Below are 16,979 nucleotides of genomic sequence, written 5' to 3'. Positions count from 1 at the left end.
ACTTCCATCTGTAGTCAGCATCTAGTATCACATGGATAGAAATCTCTTTAACCTTACCCAGTTATATTCCATATCCAAAGTAACCAACACTCCCATTACTGATCTTCAGTATGCTAATGATTGTGTTGTGTGTGGCTACTCAGTTGAAGAGCTTCAGGTGATTCTTGACTGCTTCTGTGAAGCATATAAAATATTTGGGCTCGCTGTCTACTTCACCAAAACTTTACCAACCCTCCGCCTTTCCCCTTCCCCTGCTTAGCCCCCACTTCCCCCTCCCCAAACCAACTAGTTGCTCCTTCAAAAATTAGAGGCCAACCTGTGAAGGATGTTTAGCATTTTCCCTACCTAAGTAGCCAGCTTTCCCTAAAAGTAAGTATAGACAACGATGTTTAACACTGGATAGTCTGGCAGGGCTGCTTTTGGACGTTTCTGAAATCATGTCTTTGAGCATGACATCAGGAAAAAAACCAAACTTCTGGTCTACCCAGCTGTTGTCATGTTACCCTCTGGTTGCATATGAGACTTGGATGACATATCAGAAACATTATCATTGGCACTGTCTTCAGAAAATTCTACATATCAGTTGGAAGGACAGAAGAAAGAACGCTGGGATTTTGGCTCAAGCAGACACCACCAGCATTAAAGCCACATTTCATACAGCACCAGCTCTCTTATCAGGCACCCTTATGACATGTCCTCTTTAATCAGCTCCTGAAATGTGTCCTATATTCCCAACTCACCAATGGTTGTCATTTTTGAGGTGGGGAAAAGAAGAGATTCAAGGACACCTTGAAGGCCAATCTGAAGAAATGTAATATTAACATGAATACTTGGGAAACTCGAGCACTGAATTGTCCCCAGTGGCACTGTGACGTAGAAGGCATTGATCATGTTGAGCAAAACTTGCCTTGCTATGGAGGTGAGTAGACAGGAGAAACAAAAGAAAAGAGCCATGATGCAACATCATCAGGATTCACTTCTTCCTCCTGGAACTATTTTGTGTCTGCAGTCAAACATTGGTCTTTTCAGTCATCTCTAGATTCACTGATTATTTCCTTATTTACTGGAAGACTGTTGTTCTCGTATTGATATGCAAAAAACAGCTGGAGCAAAATGGATTAAATATATGAAGTCATATTAGGAGGTCTTGGAAATCAGTTCTGATAGGTGTCTTTTTAAGAGCCTGTACTTATATTTGAATCTTTAATTATTAGATTCTTCTATAATGCCCAGAACAAGTGAACATACAAAAATATGCATATATCTCAAAATCAATCCTACTTCTGGACTTTCCAGTGTATGCATCTAGAGAAGTTGTTTGGTTTGCCATTTTTTTTGGATTGGGAGGATGACTGCTAATTTTCCCTCATACAGGCATAAGTATATTGTTGGCACTTCGGTAATTCTAATAATGAGATGATCTAGAATTAGCACTTTAAACTAGTTCAGAATGCAAGCAAGCACAAGAATTAATGCCTTTATTAAATTGAAAACCTAATTCTTGATATTGCAAGTAAAAATCACCATATAGTCACTTAAGTTTAAACCCTGCATTTCAGCCACCTAAAAATTGCAGAGCAAAGAAAGTCAAAAGGAATTAGAAATGTTTATGTGCTTTTGCTCCTTAGAGTCTCCACTTGTAAAACTGTATATTTTTCAAAAATATATTTTTGAATTTAGAGATTTATATTCAACTTTTTGCTCTTATGGTTACTAGAGCAGTATTGTGTAAAGAAGGACATAGAGGCAAAAAGTTTTCTGCTGTTAAAATTTAGTTTCTTGGTATATTAATGAAAAATATGGGACATTAATGAAATTTCTTGTTTTAGAAATAGTCATTTTGTGACTTATTCCAGAACTTTCTCTTTACTGGAATTCAAGAAAATGTGGTGTTATATCAATAAAGTGAAAAATAAAATCATGGGGGATGACTTGCTGAATGCAAGTGGATTGTAAAGAGTGACTGTTGTAGCTGTATATAACTCCACTGAACTCTGTGAAGATCCATGTGCATGCTGAGGTCTAGACAGTCAGTTGCAGTTTCTGTGGCTTTGATTCCCTAGAATCATTGTCAAAACTCCCACCCATTTTGATAGTACAGGATTGATCCACAGAAGGGTGACTCCAAATCTAAGGTCCACATACAGTGAAAATCTTTTTTTTGGATCTCAAAAGAGCTCCTTTGATTCTTTTTCCCAGAATTTTGTTTTCTGTTTTGCCTCTTAGCTCCTGTTACACTTACAACTGTGTTAGCTTTTCTAAAATTTCAGTGATTACCTGTGGTGGAGAGGTCTATACTCCCATCTTGTCTTTTTAATCTAAGATTGTCTAGGGCAGACTAATGCACAGCATCATTTTCTTGATTTATGGAAGCAGAATATTGTTAAGATCTTTCCATGATCTTTATGTACAATTGGATGTAATATTTCCAAACAGTCTATTCCTTTTTCAAAATTATATACCCAAGTGTATGAGAAGTAGGTATTTTTTTAAATAGCACCATTTACCATTGTTGTACTTGGTCACAGAGAGACTTAACAAAATAATTTTCTTCTTGCTAGTAGTGTATTATGTACAAAGTTTCTAATGTAAATTGAAAGGGAAAGATACAAACAAATACTAAATGTAATTTTTATTAATACCTTTTGATTTTATGGACATCATTTTTGGATCCTTCATACCATAAAAGTACAAATGGAGAGTGTCCATTTGATGAATAGTTCAATTGACGTGTTTAGTCAAAATAAAATATGTTTATAATAATAGTTTCATGGAGAAAAGTATTATAAATAATTTCTTATTTGAAGAGGTAAAATTTGGAAGCGGGGAATGGTTTGGCTCTTGTTTGTTTTTTGCTACTTATGATTAGCAACCTGATGTTTCTCAGTACTTGTGCCTTTAAAAGATTTAAAATTAGCATCATCCTAAATGTATGTTGTGTTCTTCAGTGAATATATTTTTCTAGCATAAAAAGGATTTCATGCTAACATAGCATTTGACAGTATTAATTCCCATTATATTGACTGACCTTTTGAGTTTACAGCTAGAAGACTTGCATTATCTTTTCACCGTGTCAGAAATCCTTTAGAGGTCTACAATATCACATGTCTTTTAAAGGAAAATTTAAGGAAGGCTTTTAGATGTATTCAGTAACTCTCTTCTGTCAAAGAAATGAATGCGTATATATTCAGAGTGGGACACTGAAACTGCTTGGTTTGTTCAGCCTAGCAAAGTGAACTCTGAAATGGGGATAAGACTTCACTCTAAGAACATACCAAGGCAGTGACTACCAAGGTGGGAAAAGAGCTACTTAAGCCAAAGAACAAAATGCAAATTTGTATAAACTGGTTATGAATAAATTTAAACTGGAAATTAAAAAATGTGTCTGAGCATCACAGAAACAAGAATCTGGACCTGCTTTCCAGATAGAAGTAGTAGGAATGAAAATCTGCATAGTTTTAAGATAAGGCTTGATACATTTATGAAAGGGATTTGATGGTGATCAAAGCAGGGGAATGCATTTAATGACTCAGGAAGCCCTTTCTGGTGTGGTGTTGCTATGTTTTCTATAGTATTGTATAAGGCTTCATGACAGTCTAGAAAGTCTAGATCATTGACTTGTAGTTGAAGTCCAGTTATCATAATTTGTATTATATCTCATAGATACGCAGTAGCATATAGCAATTACTTAGGATGTGTTATATATATTAGTGTAGGAAGGAACTCTGCCAATTGTTTTCAATTATGGTTTAAGATCTAGTCTGACAATTAACATCTATTAAATCTCTAATCTAGTAATTTATAAGATAAGATTTTAATGATTATAAATTGCTTTGAAGATTTTTACTTAATCGCTTTACACATTTGTTGTTTCTCTTGTCAATGTATATTTTAAATTACTTCCTAGATATTGGTGCGCAGTGCCTGATATATTGTCGACTAAAGTGTGTTATGCTGCTTACAGAAGAGCAGATGTTTTTAAAAAATTGAGGGAAAAAAATCAATAAAGTTGCTTTTGATTTCTAAAGAGGCAGGGAAAACAGTTTAATAAGCATTAAAATGTTTAATTATTTTTTTTTATTTGTACTCTGATAATGCCAAAAAACATTCAAATTTAAAATGTTAAACTTGGCATGTGTTAAGTATAATGTGCAGTCAGGCAAGTGTGCTTTGCTAACTGAAACATACTGGTTGAGAAAAATTAAGCAAGGGAAATAACATGCTGTGAATTACTCACATAATTAGTTTCAGTAATCAGGGAAAGAGTCTGTTTGGATATACATACCATTCCCAGATGGCTTATAAATTGCTCGGCACTCACTGGAACCTTGACTGTCTGGCCCTTCCCAAGAATTTTCAGTTAAAAACTGAAATAATGATGAAATTCTTTTTTCTGTGTTCACAGTAAAGAATAGAGTAGGTAGAGTGAGGAATTCTACTAGACACATGGTGAATGAGAGAGAGCTATTCTATGGTTGAGAAATGTACATACTGTGCTAGAAGAGTTTCTATAAATAACAGTAAAATACTAACTATGCAGTAAGCCTTCCCTGGGAGCATGTCTACCCATGCTCCCTGTTGGGAGCAGTCCAGTACGAGGTTGTTCCTACTCTGCTGTGGCCCCCTGCAGCAGTTAGAGGGAGCTCCAGGCTCCCTGGGGTGCTAGCCTGGGGGCTGGCAGGGAGCACTGGGCCAGTCCCCATACCCACAGGACCAAGAGAGTTCTGCTGGCTGCAGTGGCAGCTGTTTCTGCTCTGTACACATTGGGAGGGGTCCTGATGTGCCTGGGGCTGGGAGACAGCTGCCACTGCAGAGCTCTCCCAGCCCCATGGACATGGGAACAGCTCCTGGGGGCTTGTCAGGAGCTGTTCTGTTTCTGGGGCAGCTGCCAGCCAGTCCCTCGCTGGGCAGGGATTTTGCCACGGAGCTGGGGCTGACTGGGAGCTATCCTGCTTCTGGGACAGTCCCCAGCTGCTAAGGGAAATCCCAAGCCAGCCTGGGGCTGGCTGGAAGCTCCTGGCTAGCCCCCAGCTGTACAAGGAAACAGAGAACCCCCCAGTCCCAGAGCTGCTCAGCTCCAAGTTCCTGTGGGGAGCTGGGAGCTGAGCAGCATTGTGGAGGGTGGAGGGGCAGGGGGCAGAGCTACCTTGTCCCAGTGCTGCTTGGCTTCTGGCTCCTGGGTGGGAGCCAGGAACTAAGCAGTGCTGGAACCTTGGTGTTGGGGCTGACCAGGAGCAAATTTGGTCCCAGGGCACTACTACACATGCACTACTGCATAGTATCTACTGGGCAATTTACTACCTGTACTTACAAGTAGTAGCTAACTGCACGGTAGACTAATTTACTGCACTGTAAATGGTGCGCATATATACATAGTTACGCTTTACTGTGTGGTAGATTAGTCTGCTGTGCAGTAAAGTGTCTCATGTAGATACACCCAGTTTGGCTAGAAACATGTCATTTTTTGACATGGCAGCAGCTATGCTAGTATGTATCAGTAAAACCACACATTCCCGTTTGTTCCCCAGGGTTAGGCCCTTCTGCTCCCAAGGCTCCAGGGGCCTGATCCTGTGGGACAGTGGCCCCAGGTGCTACATCTTGACCCAGAGTGCTGCAGCTTGGAAGTGTTGGGGGATTCCTGGGGCATGCCTCTGCAAGTGGGGAAATGCAGGAGGTGTTTCCATGCAGGGGAGTTCCCATGGTGTACATGATCAGGCGCCAGAAGTCCTGGGAGTCCCTAATTAGGGCAGCTGGAGAATGGAGGCAGCTCTGGGCTGCTTGTGCTTTCTTCCCATAAATCAAATGGAGGTCTGCCCCAAAAAGCAGCACAAATTGTTACCACCTGTTATTGCAGCCAGAGTTTCGATCATTTGTGGCATGACAAGAGGCATGGATGCCTGTTTACTTGCACTTTGTCTCTCAGAAAACATTTTTTTGGTGGAACAAAGGCAGTGTCTGCAGTCTTTGAGTATTAGGAGTGGAGTAGTGTTGCTGTACTTTTGGAGGTAAGTAGAAGGAAGATAGTGTCCCCAATGTTTTCTGGTTTTAGAAGGAGAAAGAGAGAGCCTATAAAAGATGGTTCATATTAAGTATATACAATACTAGAATCAAATTTCTCCTCTATTTCCTTGAGCAGAGGAGCCTCAGAGCAATGTGAGGGAAAGTCTTTTTTCCTCTATTCTTGTTCACTGACACTTCACAGGTGAGAGCTTTTGGGGCAAGAGAATGTGGTTGCACCACTTTATTCATGCCTTGAACAAGCATTCATTTCTAGTGGTGGAAATGTTTGATTCATGGGGAGCAGAACCTTCTCCACATCTCCCTGTACATGGGACTGGAGTAAAAGGGCAAAGTCTCCTTATGTGCTTCCCAGATTGGGGATCTCAACAGGCCTGTGGCACCAGCTTTGAATGTGCCGTCTAGGGGTAGGCTCCTCCGTGTGCAACACATTAAAAGCTGGCACCTGCAGTCCCTAGGAGTGGAGGGAACTGTGTGGCAAAGCCCACTACCTCTTCCGCACATTAGGTAGTCCCCAGTTTGGGGAAGAAGTAGGAAGTAGTGGCTGCTGCTTCCCTTCCTTTCCAGACCAGTCTTCTCCAAACCAGGCAGTCCCTGGCTTGGGGAAGAGGTGGGGAGCAATTTCTGCTGCTCCCTTCTCTCCTGGACCAGACCAAGAGGGGAGTGTACAAGTGTTAACTCTTGTGAGAGACTTTTTCTCACAAGGAGCATCTTCCAAGTTAACACCTAGAAGATCATTCCCTTGGAGAGGCATATTTCCCCTGGGAAAAAAATGGCATGGATGCTGTACGCTTGCAGTTTTTACCATGAGAGCAGCCATTCTCCCAGCAGAAATGGAGTGCTTGTTAGGGCTGTCTGAAGCTTTGGTCCCTGATTTTGATTCGGTGGAGATTCTGCCCAATTCGTGGCTGAATCTCCAAATCCGAATTGAATTAGAGGCCCCTTTAATCTTTCTGAATCAAATAGGAACCCTCCAAATCGATTCGGAAAGATATGGAGATTCAGACATAGACACAACTTTAAAAGTTTTTTCTACATACCTTGAGGTACCAGCACAGCTCATGATTGCTGCAGTGCTGGGACTCATGGAGTGTCCCACAGGAGCACGGGGGGCCCCACCATGTGCTTGGTGGCGAACCTGGAAGTGGACCGGAAATACTTCCGGTCCATTTATGGGTCTGCCGGGGAGTGCACTGGGGCCCCTTGACACCCCCCTGGCTTGGTAGTTGGCTGTGGGGGGGCCTCGGGTGCCCCCCTTGCCAGACACAGGAGGCACCAGTCTCCAAGCCAGGGGGACGCAGGGGGGCCCCCCAGCGTGCTCCCTGGAAGACCTGGAAGCAGACCAGAAGTGCTTCTGTTGCACTTCCGGGTCTGCTGTGGAGTGCGGTGGGAGCCCCCCGTGCTTCTGTGGGACACTCCATGTACTCCAGCATTGCAGTGTTCATGAGCCGCCTGGCACCTTGAGGTATGTAGAAAAAACATTTAAACTGTGTCTATGTCCAGATCACTGATTCTTCAAATCAGCATCGAATCTTCAGATTTGGATTCGGCCGAATTGAATCAGGGACAGTGATCCGAATCAACGAATTGAATCACTATGCCTGATTTGGGCCAAATCCTAATGAAATAGGGCCTGCTTTGCACACCCCTAATACTTTGTCACAGGCGGAGAAAGACTGGGGAAACTCCCGGGCCCATGGAAGGAGCCCCAGAGCCAGGAGCAGGGGGTGGAATGGAGAGGAGGAAAAACAAAAAAAATAACTTACTCACCGCAGGATGCGAGGAAGAGCAAGGACAGCAGGAGAAGCTCACGCGTGGCCTCGACGATGCCTTAAGTCACCTACGGTTGGCAGATGACATCACTCCTAATTGCCAGCCAGCGGAGATAAAAGGAGCGGGGGCGCGCACGTGGTTGCCGGGAGGGAGCCTGGCCGGTGGAGTCAGCTGGAGGTGCGGAATGCCGGAGCTGACTGCTGGAGCTTACCAGAGGGAATTAAACAAACCCCAGGGACGAGCCAACGTCCGAGGACAGCACGACAGCGGTGGGTGAGCCAGGAGAGAGAGAGGTAAGATCTCCGGCGGCGCAGAGGGGTCAACGGACCGAAGAAGACCCGGAGAGAGGGCTGCGGTCTGGGGGAGACCCAGAGAGAGGGCTGCGGTCTGGGGGAGACCCAGAGAGAGGGTTGCGGTCCAGGGAAGACCCGGAGAGAGGGCTGCAAACCAGAGAAGGCCCAGAGAGAGGGCTGCAGTTCGGGGCGAACCCCAGAAAGAGGGGCACGGCCCCAGGAGATCCAGAGATAGGGTCACACCGGTGGGATACTGGACAAGGGGTGACAAGAACTTGAGATAGACGGAGAGGGGGCCACAGAACCGAGCCACAGGCAGGTGACCCGGTCACTAAGCAGAAGGGTAGAGAAGCTACTGGCTCCACAAGGAAACGTAATAGGGGCAGGGTTATGCCTCTCTTGAGGCCCATTGAGATTTTATTTGAGTTTTGAAGGGTGTTTTGTGTTCCCCTGGATTAGAAGGGGCTGAGGTCGTGACAGCAGGGAGCTAGAGCAAGGGATGAGCTCGTTGGTAGAGTATCTTGGGAAATATTCGGGCAACCACGGAAACAGCTAAGACCAGCCGGGCTGGGTAAAGGGCGAGGTGCAGGGGAGGAGGAGCCTCGCAGAAGACATCTACGATGCAGGTGACCGACAAGGGTAACCGCGCTACACGAAGCTCCACCCACTGAAAGATTCAAGTCATGGCAGGCGAGAAAGGGCAGGCTGCGGTGTGTGGAAGAGCCTCCTGGAAGGCCACCTGCGATGGCTAGGCGAGTACCGGTAAGCTCTCGGAGCAAGGAAGCCTGAGGCAAGATGTATGAGGCCTGGCAGGTACATACTTGTTACCTTTTTACATTGTCATTTACCTGGTACCTTTTGCCAATAATTGCTGATCATGTTCGTCCTTTCCTCCTAGTGTAAGACCACTAAATTTGATTATTGTCTATTTGTTACTCTGCCAGACTCACCATCTATGCAGAATCTGGATATAATACTAACTTACCTAAGTGAAGAAAGATATTTGGCTTTTTACTTTCTTACCTATTAACCCCCTAGGAGAGTGTGTGTGACATTCATAAAAACATACCATGGCAAAGCATGGTGGGAATTCTTATATCATATTAACAATAAAATACCAGATGACTGAAATCTTTATAAGACTTGGAATATCCATTGATGGGAATAACTGCAATTTTAGGGGAAGTTCTGGATCTTTTTCAAGCTGGGTCTTTTTGGCTTTAGTTTGGTTTTTAAAATAGTTTTATTTATATGCTTATTAACATAAACATTTAAAATATTATTCTGAAGGTAGCTAATAAATATTTGGTGGATACAGTTGAGCTTTACAATGATATTCATTTTTTTCCCTGGTATTTGAAGCTTGGAGATGCTGTGTGCTTGTAGTAAGGAGATTTATAGAGTTCAGAGGTGCATTAATTTTAAAGTCAAGGGATAAGTTTAGAAATTAAGAATGTCAAGAAGCTCTTTCTCTAACGTGAGATGCATACTTTCATAGTATCCGCTGACTTGTTTAATTTGCTAATCCATTTGCAAGTAAGATTTATAAAAAGAACTGAAAACGAAATAGTCTTTTAACAAGAATTCTTTCAAAATTAGCAAATACATTGTAAAGATGTCTGCTGTAAATATTTTTGTTTTTCTTACAGGAATTACCTAGAGTTCTACTTATTCATCAGATGGACAGGCATGAAGGTGCATGGACCATACTCCCATTAATACCAGAGTAAGTGTAAAATTTTCTGAAAACTTTAGCTATGCTTTAATGCATTTGTATATATAAAAATTCAAACAGCTTTAATCTCCTTTTTATTTTTATTTTGTTTGGTTGTAACAATATGAAGCTAAAGTTTCAGCTGTGAATTTTCTTGCATTTGATTAGAATTACAGATGTTTCCTAAAGATAGTTTTCCAAAACAATTTAGTGTTAAGCTACAGTAGATCAAATACAGTTGTTATTTCAAATGTAATGGGAACTGAAAAATGAAGTAATGTAGAAGTTAACTTCCTCCAGGAGTGCTGTATGTCACTGGATTATGTACTAGAGACATGAACTGGCTCAAAGTAAATATATTATGCTGATATTCTGAAAGCTCTACATAGTATATACTCATTTTTGCTAAACCAAACTTTTCAGTTGTAATAAAGCTGTTCTTCTGAAAAATGAAATGGCTCATTTTATTTTTTTATCATCTCATTTAGTTGACTTTAATCTTTGTTATGTCACAACTTAGTTTATTGCATGCCATGGCGACTTATATGGTTGCTGATATATATTAGAGACTGTAGTGTTTATTGTACTGGTAGAATATCAAGGTAAATCTCAAATAAACTAATTTTATAGTTGGTGCTACTTATGTACAGTATAACGGTACAGGGGTGTCTTTTTTTGACTTTCTGTGGTCATGGAACCAGATGGGTCTTATGACAATTCAAGAAAAGGATAGCAGTCTTTCTGAGCTGAGAAAGGTAGGATGAGATGTATAAGAAGCCCTAGTAGCTCAAGAGTAGACTAAGGTTTATATTTGTGAATAACAGTCCTTTCCCAGGCACATAAGCTACTTTAATAGCCATTGCGCATCTGGACAAGGGAGTGAGTTTGGACCATAAATCCATTGCGTCTGTGCTGCTTTACAAGTGGTGGAGGTGAGGGATTCACTTGTTTACACACTCCTATCTGGATGGATTTTGGATAATGTGCAAAACAGCCCTTTCCTAACCTTATGGGCCAATAAAACACCACCTCTTAAGATAGAAACAGATATCACATCACATTTGTGCTGCCATAAACATTTTTAGGGAGTCAAAACTGGTGAGCAAATAGATGTCCCTAATCTTTTTGTTACACCACATCAGTCACTGTGGGGAAAAAAGGTAGTGTAAAATAGTGTAGTTTCATTGTGGCATACAACTGTTTGCTCTGTGGCGGGGGAGTAGGGCAATCTGGAGCTGCTTGCACTTTCCAGCTGCCCTGGGTACTTTGAGGGCTTGAGGGGCCCTATAGTGTGCACCCTGGGAAGACATTGTTTCTCCTGCCTCTGACCCCTGCCCAATGTGGGATAAAAGGTGATGTGTTTCACCCAATAAAGTGGGCACCCACCACAGCAGATCCACTTGGGTTAGCAGTATCTGTTTTACCCTTAAAGAGATGCAAGCTGATTACGTTTTAAAACACAGGAGAGCCCAGTTAATGATCTGAGTGCCAGAGGTTTACAGGCCTGCAATCTTAATTAGATTTTAGAGTGTATTCCAAAGGAATTAGAATTTGCTGTTCTGGTTCCAGGATTGGTGAGTAGCTTCTAAAACCAAAGAATTTTGTAATCACTGTACTTGAAGGAAGCAGAGTTCTTGTTGTGAGATCTCCAAAATAAATGTCATCTGCATCTGGAAGGGTTTTGCATATAGAACCTTACTTGTAAGTGAATTGCTAATTGGCTCGGAGAATATATCTTGTTAGGCTGTTAGCCGGGTGATGAGTTTCATCCTCTCTGTAGGATGAATTCTTACCTACCTGTTTTTAAATTAAGTTTTATCTTTTGATGTTATGCTTTCTTGAACATCCTTACCAGTTAGAGCTTCTGAATTTTTTCCTATTATACCCTCTCATTTCCCTTTATCAATATAATTACTGTATATTCTCCATTGCTGTCCTCATGTATATTCTCCATTGCTGTCCTCATCAGAGCCCAGAGTCAGGTGTAACGTTTGTCGTCTTCCAGTCTGTGTTATGCTTGGAGTTATGTAAAAGGATCCCCTTGTGTATAATCCCTGAATGTAAGAATCTGCCACTGTTCAAGTATTACCATTTCTTGCTGGAAAGCTGGTACGTAAGAAAAATTATCATACAAGTTGACTTGTTATTACTGACTTGCTTAAGCAAGGCAGTTGGAGAAAGTGGGACTGCATATCAAGGTGTTAAAACAGAACTCTCTGGTAAAAGAAAAAAGAAGATGGGTAGAAAGCATATGTATATATTTTAAATATAGTTTGGGATTTAATTTTTCTTAGCATATTGTATGTGCATACAGAATTTTGCAAGTATTTAGATTATTTAGAGACTTTAAAAGGTATGTTATTGAAATAATTAAGCAAACGTAGTGGAGACAACAAGATTTTTTTTGTTTGTTTTTTTTACATTCATAGTTGTTTTGATCGGTAGTATAAACCTTCATCTTTATCACAAAATACAGCATATCTTAGATGATCCTGCTAGCAGTTGCTAATTTTTTCACTTACAAGCAGTTCAGATCCAGTTGCATTTCATCTGTTTTCCTGAACTTTCCTTTCTCATAATTCATGTTTTTGTTCCCTGGGGACTGCTCCATGGAAAGAAGATTCCTGAATTAATCATTATAATTTTTTACTTCCCCTGCATGGCTCAGTGGAAAGGAAGCCAGCTATGATTCCCCCCAGAGCCCTTTAGGACTCTCTTTCTTATCTCTTCTTGGTAAGGGTGATGGAGCATAGTGCTTGATGCTGCCTCTTGTTCAGTAGTATGCTTTATCCCTGCAGGCTTGGGACCCACATCTGTCTGTCTCAGAGAGCAACAGGCCACCTGCTTGTTATAAAGTATTTTTGTTTCTGATTATGCTTTTCTCTGCCTTTCAGAAGTAACAAGATCTCCACGCTCTCCTAGCTGTTTCAATTTATCTGCAGTTGGCCCAAGTTTTTAAACCCAATCTTGAGTATTTAAAGTTCCAAGCAAAGTCTTGAGTATCTGCCTGAGGTTATTTGTAGGGGAGGGAAACTGATTGTAATGGGCATCTTTACACGTGATTTGAGGTGGAGAGGGTAGAGAGCAGCTGTAATTAAACTGCATACACCATCACATGTATTCAGTGTCCCTGTGCTTCAAAGTGGTGGCAGGGGAACTTTAACTCTTTTTGAACAAGCGTTAGTTAAAGTGTCCCCAGCCGCTTTGACCCAGAGGCTGCTGGAACATGCTAATTAATTATCATGCTTCAGCAAACTTGATTAACATTGAGTGTGCTAATGTGCTAATTAGCATGTGTTGGAGCAGACATCTGACGTGTATAGGTACCCAGTGTTATTTGGAGTACCTATAGGAGGGTGACCAGGATGTCTGAGGCTGATTTAGCTTCCCTTATCCTTGTCCTGACTGTTCTTTTCTGTAGCCTTTGGATTAAGCCCAGAGCTAGATCAACACAGAGAGGTGTGGCAGCTTGTGACTTAACTAGGCGTGTTCCTACAGTCATAGATGAAGGGGGTCCATAGCAGAAGCCCTGCAACAAAATCTGTGAATTCTGCTAAATACCATGTCACAAGGACATGAAAAAGGAAACGTACAGGGGGTGACCCAATCCCTGCACCCAAATGAGATCCTCTTCTTGGAGCACAGCAGGGAGATCCAGTCTGGAGAGTAGATCCTGTGAGTGAGAGGTTTCAATGTAATTGCCAAAACCTGGAATCATTTAGTGCTTTTTCATTAGTATTGATACCAGAATTAACACATGCTTGACACTTGACATGACAAGTAAAATATACTGTCCCAACCTTGAGGATGTGACGTAGATGCAGTGTAATGAGTTAACATAATCCCTATAGGAATGTAAGCAGTATAATGATACTTACTGTAATAATACTCATTATCTTCAAGGTCCAAAATAACAAACAGATGGCTTAAAGGCTCAGAATCAGAATTATAGCCAGCAGTTCCACTTAGGCAGAGTAAAGTTGGCTACTGCAGAGGTAAACGTTACCTCGTCATAGCTATTCCAGGTCTGTGGAATATAGTCTCAAAAGAGCCAACAACAACCACAAAACTGAAGTACATTTTCCCCTCCGAGTACAATATATAAATCTGAGACCTTTTTTTGGCTACTATTACACTGCAGATTGTACATTATTTTTTTTTTTTTTAAATAACTTCTCAGTACATACCCTTCTCTGGGATGAAGATGGATGAGAGAATGAAGTGCGCATGGTAGATGTAATCATATCCTTTAATGTACTTCTAAATGATGATCAGATAAAATATTGAGTGTGATATCAGAACATGTATAGCATAGAAATTGAATAAAATTATATGCGTATCCTGAGGCTTGTTATGTTTAATTTTGTTTAAATCAAGTGAGCTGAGAAAGCAGGCAGGTGGAAAAAGGCCAGTCAGTTCTGTGGCACATAGATGCAACTAGGATGTGTTCTCATTTGATTTATTTTTGTCGACAATGCTTTCCCTCAGGTCTTTTGATTTATAGTGTTGAATAAAGCCTTCCACCACTTATGATTCTTCCTTTGAATGGCTTTACAAGGTAGAGTTCACAGGTCTTTTGTTTCCTGATTCATGTGATTTCAGCAGCTATTTTAAGAACTTCTCCTTCAAGGTACAAGCCTCCTGGTACCAGGAAACATGTCAGAGGAACTTAATGTGTTTCAGCAACAGTTGCCCTCATTGTAGGGAGTTGAGGTGTGGGGAAAGGAAACTCTTAGCATATTATGAAGGCATGGTTTGGTTTTTTTGTGGATTTTTAAAAAATCTTGGTGCAGGTTTAAAGCAATCTCCATTAATATATTGAAATCCTGCTTAGTGAATGGATTTCAGCAGGGTTTTGTGCCCAATTCTCTGAGTATCTCTTGGTGCCCTTAGAGGCCTCTGCGATTTCTCTCTGGAATTCAGGGTTTTTAAAGGAACTTCCACTCTGGCTTTCAAGATTTTTTTTTTTATTTTTTTTTTTATATTGAACTCATGATCTTGGCATTGGAGTGCCTCCCTTCAGGTCTAGTGGTCCCTTACTGTATGAACTTTCTCTTCCAGAATTTATACAAACTTCTCTTGTGTTTGTTGGACTAAAATTAATGGCTCAGAAAAGTATATTTATAATGCCTGTTTCTTTGATAGGTAGACCAATGAGCTGATCTTTTTTGCCAACATGAGGCATTCTAGATTGTGATATCTAAAAAAGACCATGTCCTACAGAAGCAGGAAGTAGACCATGGTAGCCCAAGTAGCCCAAACCAAGGGTTTATTTATAGGAATATGCTAGGTTTTAGATGGAATCTGGCGAAAGTGTACGAGGTAGCCACTGGTACTCTTCCCGTAAGTTGTCTAAGAGCTATTGTCACCACATTTGATAACATCTGGACTGTTTATCTGGCAAGCAAGAGCTTAGAGATGCTCATGAGGTTTGTTATCAAATATAACTAATACCTTTGTCAGCCATTTTGCCTGTATTTGTTCATTTTTTACACTTTTGATTTGTTTTCACTCCTACTTATGATCAGAAAGAACGCTGATATTTGTGTTGCTCACAAGAGTTTTCCTTACCAAATAATTGTTTTCTTTCCTGTGGTTTGGTTCAACCAAGATGGATGCTATCCAGAAAGCAAGTTATTTCAGAGGAAGGACAATAAAGAGCCCATCTGTTTTAGAATTAGGGAATCATTCATGGCTAATAGTTTTGTTTATGGTACAGAAGAGAACTTAGCTGGGGAGAATTGGAAACTAACTGGAAAGAACCTCCCCCAGCATTAAAGATCATGCATTGTGATTAGCTGGCTGAAACCCAATGAAAGAAAACCCCTTCAACCTATGCATTTTACAACCAAATTACAGAAAAATAAGGAAATGTAGTTTCAAGGGGTTAGTGTAAGAATGATTTTACTAAACCTGTCATGTACCAATCTCACATCCAGGTTTATTGCTCTGTGTGTGTTAGATCAACAACATGGCTCCCTGGAAGAAAGTTATTTACCAGTACTGGGTTGTTGGTTATAGCCATGTTGGTTTAAGGATATAGGCAGGAAAGATTCTTTGGGTAGACGTGATATTTTTTATTAGACCGAGTATTTGGGAAAAAGTTCTTTGCAAGCTTTCGGGCACAAACACCCTTCTTCAGGCATTGGGAGACTTTGCTGACTTTACGAGTTCTCCAAGGTAGAAAGGAAGCTAAAGTAAACAAGAAGTCTGTGAAGATGCAAATGAGTGGAAGTTTAGAAGATAAAGGGTAGAGATAGGAGGGGAGGGAAAAGTGTGAAGGGAAAACAAGTGGTCAGCTAACAGGGAGGTTACTGGTCTTTTAGATGTCAGGCCGGTTATAGAGTCTCCCAGTGCCTGAAGAAGGGTGTTTGTGCCTGAAAGCTTGCAAAGAATGTTTTTCTAACTATTCAGTTGGTCTAATAAAAGATACCACATCTACCCAAAGAACCTTGCCTTACCAGCACTGAGATCTTTTAATTTAATTTCTTTGTGCATTCACATTCCTTCCTGGTTCTTGTTGAAACTGCAGATTCTAGGCAAATAATCAAGAACTGAGGGCAGATTCTGTGAATATTTTTTTTGTGTTGCTCTGTATATAAGTTATAGTATGTGATCCTGTGTTAGAATGAACTGATAGTGGGACCAACTTGCTGGGTTCTTGACTTCCAGTTAATAAGGTATATAAGACTTGTATCCTTCTCATAAGCCAATCTTGTAGTAAACCAAACTCTTTCTTTTGTTAGCTTCTCTGCTACCTATGGTAGAAACTCCTCATGGATTTTCTTCTGTGAAGAAGACACACGAATACAAATTTTAAAGCTACTGGAAACACTTGGAAGATTTGACAAGTCGAAGGTGAAATACAGATTCGGATATTTAACTGTCTTTTGAGGGTGCATGGAAGAGATTTTATATTGGATAAAAACCCTGAAAGACTAGTTCAGTTAATTCATATAAAATACCAACTTAAGAATGTAGATTTGTTTTGTTTTGTTTTTTTTAGTTATGGGTCTGTTTCTGTTGTAAAAGATTCCTTTCTAGACAACTGCTTTTACGGCTCATAGCTTACAAAATGATGTGTGGGGGGAATCTGACCTTTTTACAAGGAACTATATCTGTAACATTCAAGCAGGGAAGGGTTTTAGAGGCTTGTATATAAAGGCATAGATCTTCCCTGC

The 16,979-nt window shown here is 41.0% G+C and overlaps 1 protein-coding gene across 7 annotated transcripts in view; it reads left to right on the top strand.

Moving 5' to 3' along the window:
- Positions 1-16,979, top strand: part of B3GLCT (beta 3-glucosyltransferase) — a 127,845-nt gene that overhangs the window by 45,212 nt on the left and 65,654 nt on the right. For 6 of the 7 annotated variants that reach the window (XM_059718635.1, XM_014595350.3, XM_059718655.1 and 3 more), the window contains exons 5-6: positions 9,734-9,810; positions 16,545-16,656. In XM_059718635.1, coding sequence (XP_059574618.1) covers positions 9,734-9,810; positions 16,545-16,656 — 189 coding nt within the window. The remainder of the gene's footprint in view (positions 1-9,733; positions 9,811-16,544; positions 16,657-16,979) is intronic. The other variant, XM_059718797.1, reaches the window with a different exon arrangement.

This window comes from Alligator mississippiensis, chromosome 1 (assembly GCF_030867095.1).
Source record: "Alligator mississippiensis isolate rAllMis1 chromosome 1, rAllMis1, whole genome shotgun sequence".
NCBI lineage: Eukaryota > Metazoa > Chordata > Crocodylia > Alligatoridae > Alligator > Alligator mississippiensis.
This window is presented reverse-complemented; position numbering and strand designations above follow the sequence as displayed.